The following is a 19,293-nucleotide window of genomic DNA, read 5'->3' on the forward strand; positions in this document are numbered from 1 at the left end:
ATATATATATATATATATATATATTTGTTTTTTTTTTAAAGAAGAAAATGGTGCATTCAACCAAAAAAGTAATTAGATATACTCTACCAATTAAAATAATAAACAAGAGCAGACCGTGTTTCAGGCGACGTTTCACCCGCTTCCTCGCTATTGTGCAAAAGTTTTAGGCCACGTTGAAATAAACATTTTTGTTGTCACAATGGCATATTTTGAGACATAAAAGTTATTATGATCATGTTTTATGAAGGAAACAAAAATAAATTGTATTTTACAATACTTGTCAAGGAAATTTAAATATTTGGTGTGACCAACGTTTTTATGAAAAACAGCAGTTATCCGTTTTGGAATGCTTTCCTGAAATTTCTGGACAAATTCCATTGAGATGTTGCTCCTTGCATTCTGTAATATTTCCCATTGTTCGGTTTTTGATTTTGATTGTTCTTGGTTTTTATTCCTGTCCAAATAATCCCATACAGCTTCGATGATGTTGAGGTCACTTCTTTCAGGGGACCATTCCATTAATTGTGGAGTTCCTGACTTTGTTGTGCTCAGTAAATATGATTAATGACATTTGCTGTGTGTTTGAGGTCATTGTCGAACTGGAAAACAAAGTTGTCACCAATTATCCTCTTTCCTGATGGAATATCATGGTGGATTAGGATCTGCTTGTACTTGTCAGCATTCGTTATTCCTTCAATTCCCACCAAATCACCAAGGCCAGCAGAAAGAAATAGATCGCCAAACCTGAACAAAGCCTCCACCATGCTTCACAGGAGACTATACATACATATCATTGTACTTCTCACCAACTTTCCTTCTGACATACCAACTGCCTTCTTTGTTCCAAAAATTTCAAACTTTGATTCATCACTCCAAAGTACCTTTCTCCACCGACTAGCATCTCAACTCTGATGTTCCTTTGGCATGCTTCAGCCTCTTGGTTTTGTTGGATGTCAGGGGTGTTACTATCCCTATTGCTGACCCTGTGATCCACCTTCGTTTGTGGAAACACAGGCTGCGGTGAACCGGTTGAAATGGGGTTAAGCTTCAGGGATCTGTGGCATCCATGCTGAACTTCTCAAGGCTGGTGGAAATGCTGTACTCATGTCATTGCATGCAGTTCTGTGCTCTGCCTGGAACACAGGCATCATCCCAACTGACTGGAAGAGGGGCCTTGTTGTCCCTCTCTGGAAAGGGAAGGGCGAACACCAAGGGAAGAACTCAGTTCCTTCACATTGCAAGAAGTCATGGACTTAGGATGGCTGGTTCATGGTTTCAGCGCCCACAGGTTCATCACTGGACTTCGTATTCCAATGCTGGTGTCTGCGTGTCTGTGCAGACATCCTCTGCGCAGTTATATAATATATAATTTTTGATATAATGGAGACAGTGTGGATTTATATTACCTGCAAGAGAGAAATTACAAATCAGTGCAAAAAAATGTGGTGGCTTAAAACTTTTGCATGTGTGTGTGTGTGTGTGTGTGTGTGTGTGTGTGTGTGTGTGTGTGTGTGTGTGTATATAATATATATATAATATATATATATATATATATATATATATATATATATATATATATATATATATATATATATATATCACAGATATCTCAGAGCATGGAAGAGCTGATTAAATGTGTGCCCAGCACCAAACTGTCTCATGTCATTTTTTAATCCACATGAGCTTAATCCAGATGTACTGCTCAAAATCAACATAAAATGTGGGCTGTCTTGCATCCAATTTGTGAATTTGAAATTCTCCGGAACTCTGTTGTCCGAACACTTTGAAACACTCCTAAAAGTTCAATCTGTTGTTGTAATTAACCAGAGTCTACCAATTCCAAAACTTGTCTATGTTCTGTTGCAGTGAGGCATCTGCCTAGTAAGAATTTTTATGGTGAAGCACCCTGAAATCCATGCTGCGTCTCAGCCCACCAAGAGATTATTCATGGAGGTTTCATCCAAAAATAGTTTTCCATCCTAGGTTATTGAAGCCATTAAGGCATAAACAGCCCTGTTCAGAACCGGTGTTTACACAAACTTGTGAAAACCCATATGCCATTTTACAATGCCACTTTCGGTAGTGTTCTTTCAATGCCCTCTGGGGATCTCTACATGCTGCATATAACTGTAATAATCTTGGCATATGTACTTCATGTATTATACATGGTACTGTAGCTACAGGTAACACGTGCATGCTTAATTAATGATTGACATATTGTGTACATTATACTTATCACAAAGCAAAACATTAAAAATTGACATTTACCAAATACAAACGATTGGTGAGGAATGAGTATTTTTCTGTCCCTCTTCGACTTTCCTTTCTCATCATATAACTGTACTCATGACCAAGTCATAATCTTAAATAACATTTAAACTGAAGCGACGGATTAAACGCACTCCTTGCTCTCGTGTGCATTGGGTTGAGGCACGGGGTCTGTGAGGCGCATCTCAAACTCGTTACAGCGAAGAGGAACATCCCGGTAGTGCAGGATGAGCGAGTAGAGAGAGTCAAACAGGAGGTTATCAGTGAGGAAGTAACGTATTGAACCCCCTTCCTGCCTCGAGTGTATACGGCAATGTTGCACACGCCCAGAGCGCCTTGGAGAAGGGAAGTAAAGACAAAGGAATACAAGAAAAGGGGAGAAAATAATCGGGATTAGGGGAGGCAGGGATAGGAGAATGAGGGAAAAGGGTGATGATGACAAATCGTATAGCTTCAGGAAAAAGGCAAGTTAAGTGGAAGAACATACAGTCTGAAATTATGTAGAAATGTGGGTAGGGGTAATCGAGAAGAACAAACCACTTACCAGAATGACAATGTGTAATCTCCAACGAACGTCTCACTGTCTCGCACGAGGAATGTGCCATCTTTGCCACCATTTTCAAGGCAGTAATCCATGAGGAGGCGTTCTGCAATCTGACGGCCATCACGCCCACCACCCAGCTTCCCATGAAACCACTTTTCGGTGAAATGCAGCTCATTATTATTTGATTCCTGCACACATAATTGGTGGGATTTGCATTGCATTATTTAGGGCATGACTTGGCGATTTTCTCTCAAACGATGTTTATGCACGTTATATTCTTTTCATTAACCACAATGGACGGTTATAGAGTGTAACTAAATTATAAAATTAATTTTTCCACCAATTAGAAGCAAGCTTCCATCAGTTACCAGGAAATTTATTGTGTTTAAAAAATCACATATCTTCCACACATATCTAAATAAATAGTAAATACAACACCTATATTTAATTTTAAAATGTTAAACTAAAATAAATAAATAAATAAATAAATAAATAAACAAACAAATAAAATGAAAAATAAAATCAAACCAAGTAAATGGAAGTTCTAAAAAAGATTTTTCAAAAAGAAACAAAAAACCCCAAAATAAATGTAGATCGGCCGTACACTCCCATTGTTTCGATGGCAATATGTTCAAATAAATAAGTTTGGCTGAGGCCGGCGTATTTATTTGGAGCACAATATATTTGGAGTATTTATTTGGAGCCGACGTACTAAATGATCGTAAACAAAGACAACTTTTTCGTGATGCTGTTAATCAGTTTGGAGAATGTTAAAAACTAACCTGAGAGATGACAAGCCAACATATAATTTTGGACAACATGGTATTGATTACTTACCAGATTATATACCAGGAGAAAAGATGGTATTATTTTTTAAAATCCCATTTCAAATGTTCACCTGAGAAATTACCTCATCCTACACACGTATCAGCAAAAAAATCTTGTAACTGCACTTGTAATGGTGAATACGTTTTGTAAAATAATACTTTCAAAGTATATGCATATCGTAAAGAAGACTAAAATTGGGAATTTGTGGTGTTTTCTAAGATTGGACTGGGAAATTGTTCGGTAAATTAGGTCACGAGCACCGAATGAATATGTAGTTGATGTTTCTCGCTCTGCGAAGAAGAGTCGGAATGCCTTAAAACCTCCATTATTGCGGCGAGGTATCTCAAACCCCTGGCGATGTTAGTTTACATTTATCCCACAGCTGACAGCAGTGATATTGCCAACCACCCATGTAGTTTCCTAGACCCACACATGAGCTAACATGTGACTTCATTCAGTGTCTTGCGGACCAGGTTGGAGAGCAGACGGTAGATAATTGCGTCTGGGGTTGTGCATACCCCACTGCATAATCCACGTAACTTTTCTGAACAATTACAAACGTCTGTTTTATGATTATTTTATTTTCCAATTCTCTTATCCTAAAGGTCAATTATTTCACACATTTATAAGTCCAGTTACTCAGCTTCAGAGTATGTGACAATAGCTGACAAGTTGGCCACCTTTAGAGGTAAATGTTCTTTCAGGCAGTATATGCAAAGTAAATTTGATAAATATGGACTAAAATATTTGTTTGGCCAACACTAAAACTTTTTGTGTTAAATGTAGAAATCTACCTGGGGACACAACCACCAGGCCCTTGTGTAGTAGATAATTCAGCAGCAGCAGTGGTAAAGCGGTTAGCTTCTCACATCAAAGTGAGAAAAGAAATGTTACCATGGATAACTAGCTGGTTTACCAGTTATGGACTTTCAGATGACCTCATTAATGATCATAAATTGTTAATGATCATAAATTGACATTAGTTGTCACCCTGAGGAAGAAGGAGAGAGAACTTCCTCCCAATTTTGTTACAAGAAGAGGTGGAGCTCCATACACAAGTTTGTTTGGCTTCCAGAAAAAATGTCATACTGACCTCGTACATTCCCAAGGAAGGAAAAAATGTTCTCCTAAGTACAATGCATCATGACACTGCAATTGATTTCGACATCAAAGAAAAAAAAATAAAACCCAGAGATCATTACCTCTACAACAGCACTATAAAGGGGCTGTCACACGTTGACGTTTTAGCCAGCGTATGGCAACGTATCAAAATGTATGTAAAATGCTGGCGTACGCTGAACTATTGATGTTTTTTAAAATGTTTTTGGCGCATTCATAATGAGTTGGACGTATGCATAACATATTAGTAACGCACACAGAACGTTTCGATAACTTATACCAACGAATGCTTAGCGTGTTGTCGGCGTTCACAACGTATGCCCAACGATAGTCTAACGTATGCATAGCGCGCGGCAGCGTATTGCCGACGATCACGTGGCATAGCCTATTAACAGGCTGCCGCTCGACGATTCAAATCATAACAGCACTAGACATCGAAGTGTCAAGGCCCTGTCACACCTTGATGTTTTAGCCAGCGTATGCCGACATGTGAAAAATTTGCCGAATACGCTGGCACACATCGAATACGTTATGGGTAAGTTTTGTATACGTTAAGAGCACGCTTAAGCACGCTGGCATACGTCGTAGTACGCCGAGCACGTCGACAAATTTTAAGCATGCTCAAAAATTTTAGATGTATGCCAGCGTATGACACACGTTCCGCATAGGCTGGCCATAAGTTGTAGGCACGTTATGCGATTGTTGACACACGTCGACACATGTTACTTGTAAGTTACTCATAAGTCGAAACACGTCGAGGTAATGTTTAGCGTACCCGAATCTTATTTCTAACCTATGAGTAACGTGCTTTGAACCTATGTGTAACGTATCTCCAACGCACATTGACATATGTAGACATATTTGATTGACGTCTTCCGGACGACCACAGAACTTACTGAACGTGTTTCTAACTTACAGGTACCGTATAATGGCGTATTGGCAGCGTTTAGGGGAATTGGTATATAAAAATGGGCTTCACACAGGAGGAACCCGTCAGTGTTTCAGACTCCATGGTGAGTACATGTCCATGTTAGTAGTATCAGTAGTAGTCGTAGTAGTAGGTCCATGTCAGTAGTAGTAGGTGAGTGTGATGGGGAGGGTGTGGATGATGATGGATCCTCCTTGCATCCGCGTCCATGGCCACAGCCAGGAGACTTATTTGCAGCATTCTTCGAAGTTTTCTTCGGCTTTTTATATGTTTTTCTACGCTGAACTATTTATGTTTTTTAAAAAGTTTTTGGCGTATTCATAACGAGTTGGACAAATGGATAAGATATTAGTAACGTACACAGAATGTTTCGATAACTTATAGATAACTTATACCAACGAATGCTTAGCGTGTTGTCGGCGTTCACAACGTATGCCCAACGATAGTCTAACGTATGAATAGCATGCGGCAGCGTATCATCGATGATCACGTGGCGTAGGCTATTCATAGGCTGCCGCTCAACGATTTAAATCGCTGCCGCTCAACGATTTAAATCATAACCGCACTAAAATCGAAGTGTCAACATCACCGTCATGCCGAAGAAAAAAAAAACAAAAAAAAAAAATGGAGTCGGGAACATTGACGGGTTCCTCCTGTGAACCCCATTTTTATATACCAATTCCCCTAAACGCTGCAAATACGCCATTATACGGCAGCTGTAAGTTAGAAACACGTTCAGTAAGTTCTGTGGTCGTCCGGAAGATGTCAAATACGTCTCCATATGTCAATATGCGTTGGAGATACGTTACACATAGGTTCAACGCACGTTACTCATAGGTTAGAAATAAGTTTCGGGTACGCTAAACATTACCTCGACGTGTTTCGACTTATGAGTAACTTTCAAGTAACGTTTGTCGATGTGTGTCAACGATCGCATAACGTGCCTACAACTTATGGCCAGCGTATGCGGAACGTGTGAGTCATACGCTGGCATACGTCGAAAAATTTTGAGCATGTTAAAATTTGTCGACGAGCTCGGTGTACCATGACGTATGCCAGCGTGCTTCAGCGTGCTCTTAACGTATACAAAACTTACCCATAACATATTCGACGGGTGCCAGTGTTTTAGACAAATTTTTCATACGTCGGCATACGCTGGCTAAATCGTCAAGGTGTGACAGCCCCTTAAAGAAGGGGTAGACACCATTGACCAGTTGTGTGCTATCTACAATGTTTCCAGAAATAGTCAACGCTGGTCTCTTTCACGTTACTACACCCGACTCAATGTTGGAGGAATAAATGTAGATATTATTTGTGGGCAACTCTGAAACAACCAGCAAGCGCCGATGGTTTCTGAATAAATTAGGATTCAAGTTTGTGGAAGACTATCTCAACCATCGAAAGACAGAAGTGAGTTTGAGAAAAGACTTGAAAAGGAAGATCCGGAGCTTCACAATATCTGAGGAATTACCTCCAAAACACCCTCGTAAAGATTCCGTTCAAAGATACTCGGTGTGCCCCAGGTCAAAAGACAGAAAGACAAGAAATAGCCGTCGGAAGTGCTCCAAACCCATCTGCTTGGAACATGTTATACAGATTTGTGTTGACCGCTCTGCTGAGGTTGATGAGGATGGGCAAATAGTGAATTTGAAAGGAGCACCCAAAAATACATCAACTTTGTTTTGTTCACCCTTCTTATCTTGCTTATAACATTAAATACTGTTTATAGTTTAGTTCCATGATGCATATATTCTGATTTAATGTTTTTTTCATGCTAAATACATAAAATGTTTGTTTGTAAAAATGTAAAATAAATTGTGTGCAAACACATATAAAGTCATTTTTAAAAACCAATAAAAATAAATGAAAATATGATTGGGGTTTGCCATACTCCACCACACCAACCATGTCCAAAGTCCCACCACACTAACCATGTCCAAAGTCCCACCGCACTAAGCATGTCCAAATCTCCACCGCACTAACCATGTCCAAAGCTCCACTGCACTAACCATGTCCAAAGTCCCACCGCACTAACCATGTCCAAAGTCCCACCGCACTAACCATGTCCAAATCTCCACCGCACTAACCATGTCCAAATCTCCATCGCACTAACCATGTCCAAAGCTCCACCGCACTAACCATGTCCAAATCTCCATCGCACTAACCATGTCCAAAGCTCCACCGCACTAACCATGTCCAAATCTCCACCGCACTAACCATGTCCAAAGCTCCACCGCCACAAACCATGTCCAAAGCTCCACCGCCACGAACCATGTCCAAAGCTCCACCGCACTAACCATCTCCAAAGCTCCACCGCACTAACCTTGTCCAAAGCTCCACCGCACTAACCATCTCCAAAGCTCCACCGCACTAACCATGTCCAAAGCTCCACCGCACTAACCATCTCCAAAGCTCCACCGCACTAACCTTGTCCAAAGCTCCACCGCCACTAACCATGTCCAAAGCTCCACCGCACTAACCATGTCCAAAGCTACACCGCACTAACCATGTCCAAAGCTCCACCGCACTAACCATGTCCAAATCTCCACCGCACTAACCATGTCCAAATCTCCACCGCACTAACCATGTCCAAATCTCCACCGCACTAACCATGTCCAAAGTTCCACCGCACTAACCATGTCTAAATCTTCACCGCACTAACCATGTCCAAATCTCCACTGCACTAACCATGTCCAAAGTCCCACCGCACTAACCATGTCCAAAGCTCCACCGCACGAACCATGTCCAAAGCTCCACCGCACTAACCTTGTCCAAAGCTCCACCGCACTAACCTTGTCCAAAGCTCCACCGCCACTAACCATGTCCAAAGCTCCACCACACTAACCATGTCCAAAGCTCCACCGCACTAACCATTTCCAAAGCTCCACCGCACTAACCTTGTCCAAAGCTCCACCGCCACTAACCATGTCCAAAGCTCCACCGCACTAACCATGTCCAAAGCTACACCGCACTAACCATGTCCAAAGCTCCACCGCACTAACCATGTCCAAAGCTCCACCGCACTAACCATGTTCAAAGCTCCACCGCACTAACCATGTCCAAAGCTCCACCGCACAAACCATGTCCAAAGCTCCACTGCACTAACCATGTCCAAAGTCCCATCGCACTAACCATGTCCAAAGTCCCACCGCACTAACCATGTCCAAAGTCCCATCGCACTAACCATGTCCAAAGCTCCACCGCACGAACCATGTCCAAAGCTCCACCGCACTAACCATGTCCAAAGTTCCACCGCACTAACCATGTCTAAATCTTCACCGCACTAACCATGTCCAAATCTCCACTGCACTAACCATGTCCAAAGTCCCACCGCACTAACCATGTCCAAAGTCCCATCGCACTAACCATGTCCAAAGCTCCACCGCACGAACCATGTCCAAAGCTCCACCGCACTAACCTTGTCCAAAGCTCCACCGCCACTAACCATGTCCAAAGCTCCACCGTACTAACCATGTCCAAAGCTCCACCGCACTAACCATTTCCAAAGCTCCACCGCACTAACCTTGTCCAAAGCTCCACCGCCACTAACCATGTCCAAAGCTCCACCGCACTAACCATGTCCAAAGCTCCACCGCACTAACCATGTCCAAATCTCCACCGCACTAACCATGTCCAAATCTCCACCGGACTAACCATGTCCAAATCTCCACCGCACTAACCATGTCCAAAGCTCCACCGCACCAACCATGTCCAAAGTTCCACCGCACTAACCATGTCTAAATCTTCACCGCACTAACCATGTCCAAAGTTCCACCGCACTAACCATGTCTAAATCTTCACCGCACTAACCATGTCCAAAGCTCCACCGCACTAACCATGTCCAAATCTCCACCGCACTAACCATGTCCAAAGCTCCACCGCACTAACCATGTCCAAAGCTCCACCGCACTAACCATGTCCAAAGCTCCACCGCACTAACCATGTCCAAAGCTCCACCGCACTAACCATGTCCAAAGCTCCACCGCACTAACCATGTCCAAAGCTCCACCGCACTAACCATGTCCAAAGCTCCACCGCACTAACCATGTCCAAAGCTCCACCGCACTAACCATGTCCAAAGCTCCACCGCACTAACCATGTCCAAAGCTCCACCGCACTAACCATGTCCAAAGCTCCACCGCACTAACCATGTCCAAAGCTCCACCGCACTAACCATGTCCAAAGCTCCACCGCACTAACCATGTCCAAAGCTCCACCGCACTAACCATGTCCAAAGCTCCACCGCACTAACCATGTCCAAAGCTCCACCGCACTAACCATGTCCAAAGCTCCACCGCACTAACCATGTCCAAAGCTCCACCGCACTAACCATGTCCAAAGCTCCACCGCACTAACCATGTCCAAAGCTCCACCGCACTAACCATGTCCAAAGCTCCACCGCACTAACCATGTCCAAAGCTCCACCGCACTAACCATGTCCAAAGCTCCACCGCACTAACCATGTCCAAAGCTCCACCGCACTAACCATGTCCAAAGCTCCACCGCACTAACCATGTCCAAAGCTCCACCGCACTAACCATGTCCAAAGCTCCACCGCACTAACCATGTCCAAAGCTCCACCGCACTAACCATGTCCAAAGCTCCACCGCACTAACCATGTCCAAAGCTCCACCGCACTAACCATGTCCAAAGCTCCACCGCACTAACCATGTCCAAAGCTCCACCGCACTAACCATGTCCAAAGCTCCACCGCACTAACCATGTCCAAAGCTCCACCGCACTAACCATGTCCAAAGCTCCACCGCACTAACCATGTCCAAAGCTCCACCGCACTAACCATGTCCAAAGCTCCACCGCACTAACCATGTCCAAAGCTCCACCGCACTAACCATGTCCAAAGCTCCACCGCACTAACCATGTCCAAAGCTCCACCGCACTAACCATGTCCAAAGCTCCACCGCACTAACCATGTCCAAAGCTCCACCGCACTAACCATGTCCAAAGCTCCACCGCACTAACCATGTCCAAAGCTCCACCGCACTAACCATGTCCAAAGCTCCACCGCACTAACCATGTCCAAAGCTCCACCGCACTAACCATGTCCAAAGCTCCACCGCACTAACCATGTCCAAAGCTCCACCGCACTAACCATGTCCAAAGCTCCACCGCACTAACCATGTCCAAAGCTCCACCGCACTAACCATGTCCAAAGCTCCACCGCACTAACCATGTCCAAAGCTCCACCGCACTAACCATGTCCAAATCTCCACCGCACTAACCATGTCCAAAGCTCCACCGCACTAACCATGTCCAAATCTCCACCGCACTAACCATGTCCAAAGCTCCACCGCACTAACCATGTCCAAAGCTCCACCGCACTAACCATGTCCAAAGCTCCACCGCACTAACCATGTCCAAAGCTCCACCGCACTAACCATGTCCAAAGCTCCACCGCACTAACCATGTCCAAAGCTCCACCGCACTAACCATGTCCAAAGCTCCACCGCACTAACCATGTCCAAAGCTCCACCGCACTAACCATGTCCAAAGTTCCACCGCACTAACCATATCCAAAGCTCCACTGCACTAACCATGTCCAAAGTTCCACCGCACTAACCATGTCCAAAGCTCCACCGCACTAACCATGTCCAAAGCTCCACCGCACTAACCATGTCCAAAGCTCCACTGCACTAACCATGTCCAAAGTCCGACCGCACTAACCATGTCCAAAGTCCCATCGCACTAACCATGTCCAAAGCTCCACCGCACTGATGAAGGGTTGAAAGGTCCTAGCCCATTGGGATAGTGACCTGGAATTATCATGAAGTATTTGTTAAAACACAATGCTCCAAGTTTTGCAGTGATGCTCATCTTTTGTGCATATTTGAAATTAAGTGTCAATCTACACTATAAGACCATGTGTGTGTGTGTGTGTGTGTGTGTGTGTGTGTGTGTGTGTGTGTGTGTGTGTGTGTGTGTGTGTGTGTGTGTGTGTGTGTGTGTGTGTGTGTGTGTGTGTGTGTGTGTGTGGCCATTTTCTAAGATAAAGCTTAATAGACCTTCGTCAAACTTTTAGAGGTTCATCAGTGAGTGCAGGGGAGTGTTTTCGACAACAATAATTGTTGAAAATTCTGACAAAAAATAATGTTCGGAAAAGAATAACGGAAAAAAATTGCTTGATGTGCATGCCCTTAGTGGGTGTAAGGAAATGTTTTAGGCCCCCACTAAAATTTTTTAGAAAATAAAACAAAACCTGATTTCTTGAGAATGCCAATAGGATTAGAACATCACCGGGCAATGCCAGGTACCCCTGCTCGTCGGTTATAATTCCCTTAGTCTTTTAATAGGAAGAGCCCATATATTTATCACGAATGGAAAAATGTTCCCCATACATTTTCTTTCCTTTCCCAAAGTTTTCTCTCATGAATCGCCTTTCCCTTCTCCCCCCCAAATCTCCAACACCCCAATAACCTTCCATCTACTCTACTGTCATCATCCCTTCCATTCATTTTCTCAATTTGACCCCTTCCTCTTATTGTGCGGATAATTTATTGAAAAAAAAAAAAGACACGTGTTAGGAAAGCTAATATATTAAATTTTTTTGTAAACAGAATCTAAGGCTCATGGAAAAGCTGTCACATAAATCACAGATACATCTGCAGACAGACCCCAGCCAAACATTTGTGACCTTGAGAGAAGTGATGGAACTTTTCATTCAGCGCACTCTGCGCACCAACGATTCCATCTTGTGATGCCGCTTTTCTCTCAGGTCAGGGAGGAAATTACAAAGAACCACTCCCCACTCCTTTTTCACGGGATGCCTTAACCCACGGGATTTATCTTTGAGAATCAAACGAAGAAGCAGTACATACCATTTTAAAAGTAACTGATATGACTCAGCCGGGATTTGAACCTCCGACCTCCAAGACTCAGAGCAGACCAACTATGACAGCATTGAGACCGAGTTTGATCAAATATAAAAAAAATAGTTGCTTTGATAATTCACAAGGTACTACATATGGCCATCTCAACACCCTTCCTCCAACTCACTTGCTGCCTGGATTCATCCTCGTCGTCTTCATCATTTCCTGCTTGCATTGTCGTCTCCTCAGAATAGTAAATCTTGCTGCTTGTAAGTACAAAGAAATGGGGATTCCATTCCTGTTGGATTGAGAAGGGAGAGGGATCCAAGCTGTTTTCCAACAAACTTCTCAACATTGTATTGTATTATGATCAGCAGCTATCACCACACCAAGCTCGAATGAGCTAAGATCCTCGTTCTCTTAATGTTGACAATAAAAACGAATATGACGTCGTTGTGATGTAGCAGGTTTGCCATATCTGTGCTAATGCCCGGCTTGATTCCCGCAAACAAAATTCAAACAGCTTGCCTAGTTTCGGAGATAATGGTATACACGATTTCCATTAGCGGCGATATTATGACGTTAACTTTTTTCTAGGAAGAATTTCCAAAATCGGAGATGGTTACTGCCTGCGTGTGGACTTTCTGCATATACCTGGCAAGTTTCACGAAGATCCGATGAAAACTCTGGGTTGTGAAACAAAAAATAGGAATGACGTCATAAAAATTGATATGACGTCATAGTGATGTATCATATGTGCGGTAATTCATCTCTGCTAATGCCCTGTTCGATTCCCGCAAACAAAATTCAAAAAGCTTGCCTAGTTTCGGAGATAATTTTTTAGGCGATTTCCATTAGCGGAGATATTTTGACGTCATAACTTTTTTTTCTAGGAGGAATTTTCAAAGTCGGAGATGGTTACTGTCTGCGCAGGATATTTTTACATATATATGCCAAGTTTCAGGAAGTTTCAATGAAAACTGTAGGCTGTGAAACAAACTAGTTTCGGATAATGGTATAGACGATTTCCATTAGTGGCGATATTATGACGTTAACTTTTTCTGGGAAGAATTTCCAAAATCGGAGATGGTTACTGCCTGCGCGTGGGCTTTCTGCATATACCTGGCAAGTTTCATGAAGATCCGATGAAAACTCTGGGTTGTGAAACAAAAAATAGGAATGACATCATAAAAATTGATATGACGTCATAGTGATGTATCATATGTGCGGTAATTCATCTCTGCTAATGCCCTGTTCGATTCCCGCAAACAAAATTCAAAAAGCTTGCCTAGTTTCGGAGATAATTTTTTAGGCGATTTCCATTAGCGGAGATATTTTGACGTCATAACTTTTTTTTCTAGGAGGAATTTTCAAAGTCGGAGATGGTTACTGTCTGCACAGGATATTTTACATATAAACGCCAAGTTTCAGGAAGTTTCGATGAAAACTGTAGGCTGTGAAACAAAAAAAATCCACAAGAACAACAACGTGAGTAAGACTTAGAGATCCTCCACGAGGATCTAAAAATGACTAATACAAGGAGTTAAAATCTTGTAAATAACTGGGTTAGCAATGTCATTACACTGCAACATACAGTAGTATGTAGGTGATGAAATTGCACATAAAGGTCACAAATTATTTTGTACTTTTCCAGGATTATCACACAGAACCAAATGAAGTAACTGTCGCACACATCTTGACTTTGCTCCACCAGTGCCATTAGAGTCAAGATAAATCTAATATTACTTGTGCAAATATGGTGGAATATTAGAGAAACACCATTATTATAAGAATACTATCTACCAAATATGTCCAGTATATTTCCCTCCCTTCCTCTTATTGATCAATTCACCAGCTTACTTAAACTCCACCCCCACCCTATATTTTCCCTTTTCTTCCATTGTTCCACTTCCTTTTTCTTTTCATCAAATACAACTTCTACTACTCCTTCTATAGGTGGCACCTGAAACATACTACCTACTACGGCACCTTTCACCTTAATGGTCAAAACTTTCAAATGGCGTTTTCAAAAGCCATCACATTATATTTATTATGAAACATTTATTGCCCAGCTTATGAAAAATATCTCCTGATGAGATATCTCACGGAGGACTGGGAAACTACCTCCATCACTGAAGGTGGATGGAGGTTATGTTTTCACCTGTCTGTCTGTGAGCAGAATATCTCAAAACGTGATGGACAGATTCAGACAAAACTTGGTGGGTAGGTTGGTGTATGACGATAACGAATTGATCAGATTTTGGTGAAGATCCAAATCTGGATACGAGAATTTTTTTAATTCGTTAAGCGATTCTTCCCCACAAAGAGATGGGGCCAAAAATGATATGCTGCATGATATTTGAAAAATTTGTGGATGGATGACAAAATGGGTGGGATGAATTGAGAAGGTGACAAAAACAAGCCGATTAGATTTTGGTTCAGGTCCGGATCCAGATGTTGCCTATCAGTGAGATACAAAACGTAAACTGTTCAGCCTGCTGGTGGGTATGTGCTCTATCAAGTGCAATTCAAGTAAACACGAAGACAAGGTTTTGGTGATTTATGGCGTAGTTCTGGTTCTTCTTCCATATTTGATTCTAAACACCCCCATCAAAAGCTGTTGGTGAATTCACGGCATGATGGAAAAAAAAAATGCCAAAAACTCATGAATGAATCACTGACATTGTTCCGAAAAGCCAAAAAAAAATTGATGGTCAATGTAAGCTTGTCAAATTTTGTCCAACAGAAAATGTTGAATTAAAACATGCCCATACATTGTTTAATGGATCCTCAAGGTAGAGAATGCCATTCTTGAGAGAGTTGCTGATGTCACATTCTGAGTAGCTGGTGCTTGAAGCCACCTCCTCCAAACTGCCTTCTCCAAGCTTCTTGTGCTGCCAGAAGAGGAGAAGATGAGAAATTATGGATATTAGTCTGTGTTATAATGTCATTATTGCCAGCAAATATTTATTTATTGTACTTTCCCCCTCCCCCCTCCCTTTTCTGTCATACTAAGGCGACTTTGCTTTTTAAAGAGTTTAAAATGAAACAACTTGCATCAACCAGAACAGCTTCCCATTATAACGTTTTGCACAATATTTGCCTTGTGAAATGAACCTACAGTGGATTCGGATCAGGAACATCAGCAGGCTGGCAAGATAGGTGGGAGGTACACACACTCGCCTCGAAGTTGTTTATCCTTGGTTCGAATCTTGGCCCAGCTATAAACTGTCATCCTGTTGTTTCACAGGCAGGGTGATTCATTAATGTGTGTGCTGTCCCTCGGAAGGACGTTAAAACAGGTGTCTCCTCTACCGGCATTAGTTGGTGGATGTTGAAGATCCCACGGTGTCCTTTGTGAAGAGTAGGCGAGCTATCGCCGGCATCATTGCCAAATTCCAAATTCCTACTTAACCTATAGAAGCGTCACAGCCACGCCCTCAGCCTTGTGCTGCATACAAAAGAAGAAGACGAACTTCGGCTGTGAGAGTTATGGTTATAATAGGAAGCAGACCTGCTTTCCGAGTTAATGGAACATCGGTCTGTAGAACATTGATCACATCTAGTATGTGATCCAATCCTGGATTTAATGAAACTTGGTCAGATGACATGCCTGACTCTTGAAGTAAGAATTCAAGTGAGAAACAATGGAAGCAAGAAAGAATAAAGTGATTGTGTCGATCCAGTCTGTGCCACCTGTTCACTCAAATACTACATCCTATTCGTGTCTACCCCAACACACGAGTCCAAGAATACGTTATACAACACACGACTGGTGTGTGGTCATGTGTCACCCGAGGCAAAGACAGCCAAACAACTCCAAAACATGACAGCATTGTTGTTATTTTTTTCTATGCTTTTTGTTTTATTACATGGGAGAAAAAAGGGGGAAAAGAAAGCAGAGAAGATAAATAATTAACTCAGCAACATTGCTTGGCCCACGTTCACCCAAAACTTGCCTTTATCAGGATCTTCCCTCGAAGCTGGTTGGGTGATGGCAATTCATCTGCCTGAGAATCCACAGGCTTCAAGAGCAAAGCATCTCCAAAGACCTTACGGAAATGGGCTGCCATGTTCCTCTGCTGCACGATGCTGCAGTGATCTTCAATTGACAATATTACTGGATACCTGTAAGGCCAAGCTTTACATTCAATTATTTTAAGGAAACTAGACTATCCCACAAGCATTCGTTTATTTAAATTCCTACCACATAGAACATGCAACATTACCTTCCTTAAAATCCATATTATGAGCAATGCCGAACTCATGAAGATCTGCAAGCTAATTTTTCAAGTAATATAATAATGATAAAACCAGAATGGCACTCGTTAGAGTGCTAGCCTCTGCCAGGCTGAACAGTTTATGATTTGTATCCCACTGATAGGCCGGATCAACATTCCGGACCTTAATCAAAATTGAACAATTTTGCTCTGTCAACTACCCAACTCACCCATCAAGTTTTGTCATAATCCATCCATAACTTTTTGAAATTTCATGCAATATATCGTTTTAGCCCCATTTCTCAATGGTGAAGAATCAACCAGAGTTGTTGTCAAAGCCACCCAATGCTCGCCTGTTTATACATTTATCGTTTTTAAAAGACTCGTCTAATAATTAATATTTTTTTATAAAGCATTGCAGTGAAGTCTGATCCAAATAATTTTAAAGCAATATATGTATTTTTGTATTGTAATCAGTAACAAGAGCGCAAGTGAGTACAATATACGCCCGAACAAGAAGGTGTTTACAGAATTGTGCTACTACATGGAAAACAGCATCCTGGTTACCATGGCAACCACTTTAGATGACAAACGTATGTCGTGACACACCGTCTACACAGTCTGTACCTATGTACCAAATATGAAACGTGAAAGTTGAAAACTTTGGGAGTTAGAGTGCAGACAGGAACAGATGAAAAACAGCATCCTGGTTGCCATGGCAACCACTTTAGATGATGAACGTATGTCGCGACACACCATCTCCACAGTCTGTACCAATGTACCAAATATGAAACGTGAAAGTTGAAAACTTTGGGAGTTAGAGTGCAGACAGGAACAGATGAAAAACAGCATCCTGGTTGCCATGGCAACCACTTTAGATGATGAACGTATGTCACGACACACCATCTCCACATTCTGTACCTATGTACCAAATATGAAATGTGAAAGTTGAAAACTTTGGGAGTTAGAGTGCGGACAGGAACGGATGGACAGACAGACGGACGGACGGACCACCGGTATCACATAATACGCCCATATATATATATATATATATATATATATATATATATATATATATATATATATATATATATATATATATATATATATATATATATATAAATATATATATATATATATATATACATCGGGTGTATAAAAAATAGTGTGGTAGATAAAAACATTAGAAAGGAAAAAATAACTTGCATCAAAAACGTTAACATTTTCACGCTGATGCTCACGCCGGGGGTATCGCTATAGCTCTCTGTTCTTCGAACAGGCGAGCTAATAGAAACTCGAGCATCTGGATCTGGATCTTCACCAAAATCTAATCAATTTGTCCTTGTCCCACACCCAACTTGTCCACCATATTTTGTCTGAATCCATCATTAACTTTTTGAGGTATCCTGCTCAGAGACAGACAGACAGACAGACAGGGGTGAAAACATAACCTCTATCCACCTTCGATGATGTAGGTAAAGATGGGCAGTAAATAAAATATTTAAAAGGTCGAGAAGAGAAATGAGGAAACCCCAAAAAAATGTTTATATGAAAGAAGAAAATAAAATAATTCAAATAAAAAGACAACAAAAAAATAGTAATCTTTATCTCTGTATTTGCTGCTTACTCTGACGTCACGAATGCATGCTCCTTGATGGTGTTGAGGACATCCAGGAATTTTATCTTGGATGTGAGTGTGTGACCATGGTATATGATGGGCATGTCATCTGGTCCATCCCAGCAATCCACTGCAGTTGTGGCAGCATGAGAACGAAAGCAAAATGTTGTCTTATTCTCAACATTGGATGTTACTTAGTTATCAGTGTTACTCCAAAATTACAAGCATGAAACATGAAATTCAACAGGATAAAAAACACATTAAAAAAAACTTCAGTAGTGAAAAAAATTCATTAAAAAGCTGTCAATAAAAATTAAAATGAAAATGCTACTTCTGGTTTAGTCACAGTGTGTAAAATAAGGAAAAACAGAAAACCGCCCACAGCTAAACAATGTTAGCTGCAACACTGCTCAGTTCGCTTTAAAAGCCTTTGCTTTCCCCACCAGCACCCATCAAGGAGTGGTGTCGTCTAATATCTCCGATAAGGCGATGTAATAGACATTGGATTAATGCAGTTGAGATTATCCATTTATTTTTTTTGTGGAAAACGAAAGCTAACCAACAATTAGTGCTAAATTACTCCACCATTTTGAAACAACGAAGAAGGAGCAGATTTTGCCTCGGGTGACATTTCATGAGTGGTCCATAAACATCCTCAAGGCTATGTTCCAGCACGATCACACAGCCATTTTTTCCATATCCAATCCACAACTCATTTCCAGCCAAGTGCCGAAACATGGAAAGTTTTCGGTGTCGGGATAAAAACGTGCTATAATCACAACTAGCGTGATCTAATATTATCCGGATGTAAGTGAGCAGTTATGCAAGCATTTCCCTGCTCACGTACTTCCGGTCACCTCCTTTCCAGGTTCTCTGAGTGGTGTTTTGGTAGAAAGTGCTTGCAATTTGTTGGCATGCTTTGTGTGTGAGCAGGTACGGTTACT

General features: G+C 41.9%; 1 protein-coding gene across 1 annotated transcript in view; it reads right to left on the bottom strand.

The window, feature by feature from the left end:
• PLCG1 (phospholipase C gamma 1) overlaps positions 1–19,293 on the bottom strand; it is a 226,712-nt gene that overhangs the window by 96,120 nt on the left and 111,299 nt on the right. Inside the window, exons 12-17 of the mRNA XM_085892672.1 lie at positions 18,359–18,479; positions 16,471–16,639; positions 15,286–15,405; positions 12,699–12,809; positions 2,813–3,000; positions 2,403–2,603 (exon numbers count right to left, since the gene is read on the bottom strand). Of these exons, the coding sequence (XP_085748798.1) occupies positions 2,403–2,603; positions 2,813–3,000; positions 12,699–12,809; positions 15,286–15,405; positions 16,471–16,639; positions 18,359–18,479 (910 nt within the window). The remainder of the gene's footprint in view (positions 1–2,402; positions 2,604–2,812; positions 3,001–12,698; positions 12,810–15,285; positions 15,406–16,470; positions 16,640–18,358; positions 18,480–19,293) is intronic.

This window comes from Eptatretus burgeri, chromosome 8, assembly GCF_056783735.1.
Source record: "Eptatretus burgeri isolate ZD-2024b chromosome 8, Ebu_testis_v1, whole genome shotgun sequence".
NCBI lineage: Eukaryota > Metazoa > Chordata > Myxini > Myxiniformes > Myxinidae > Eptatretus > Eptatretus burgeri.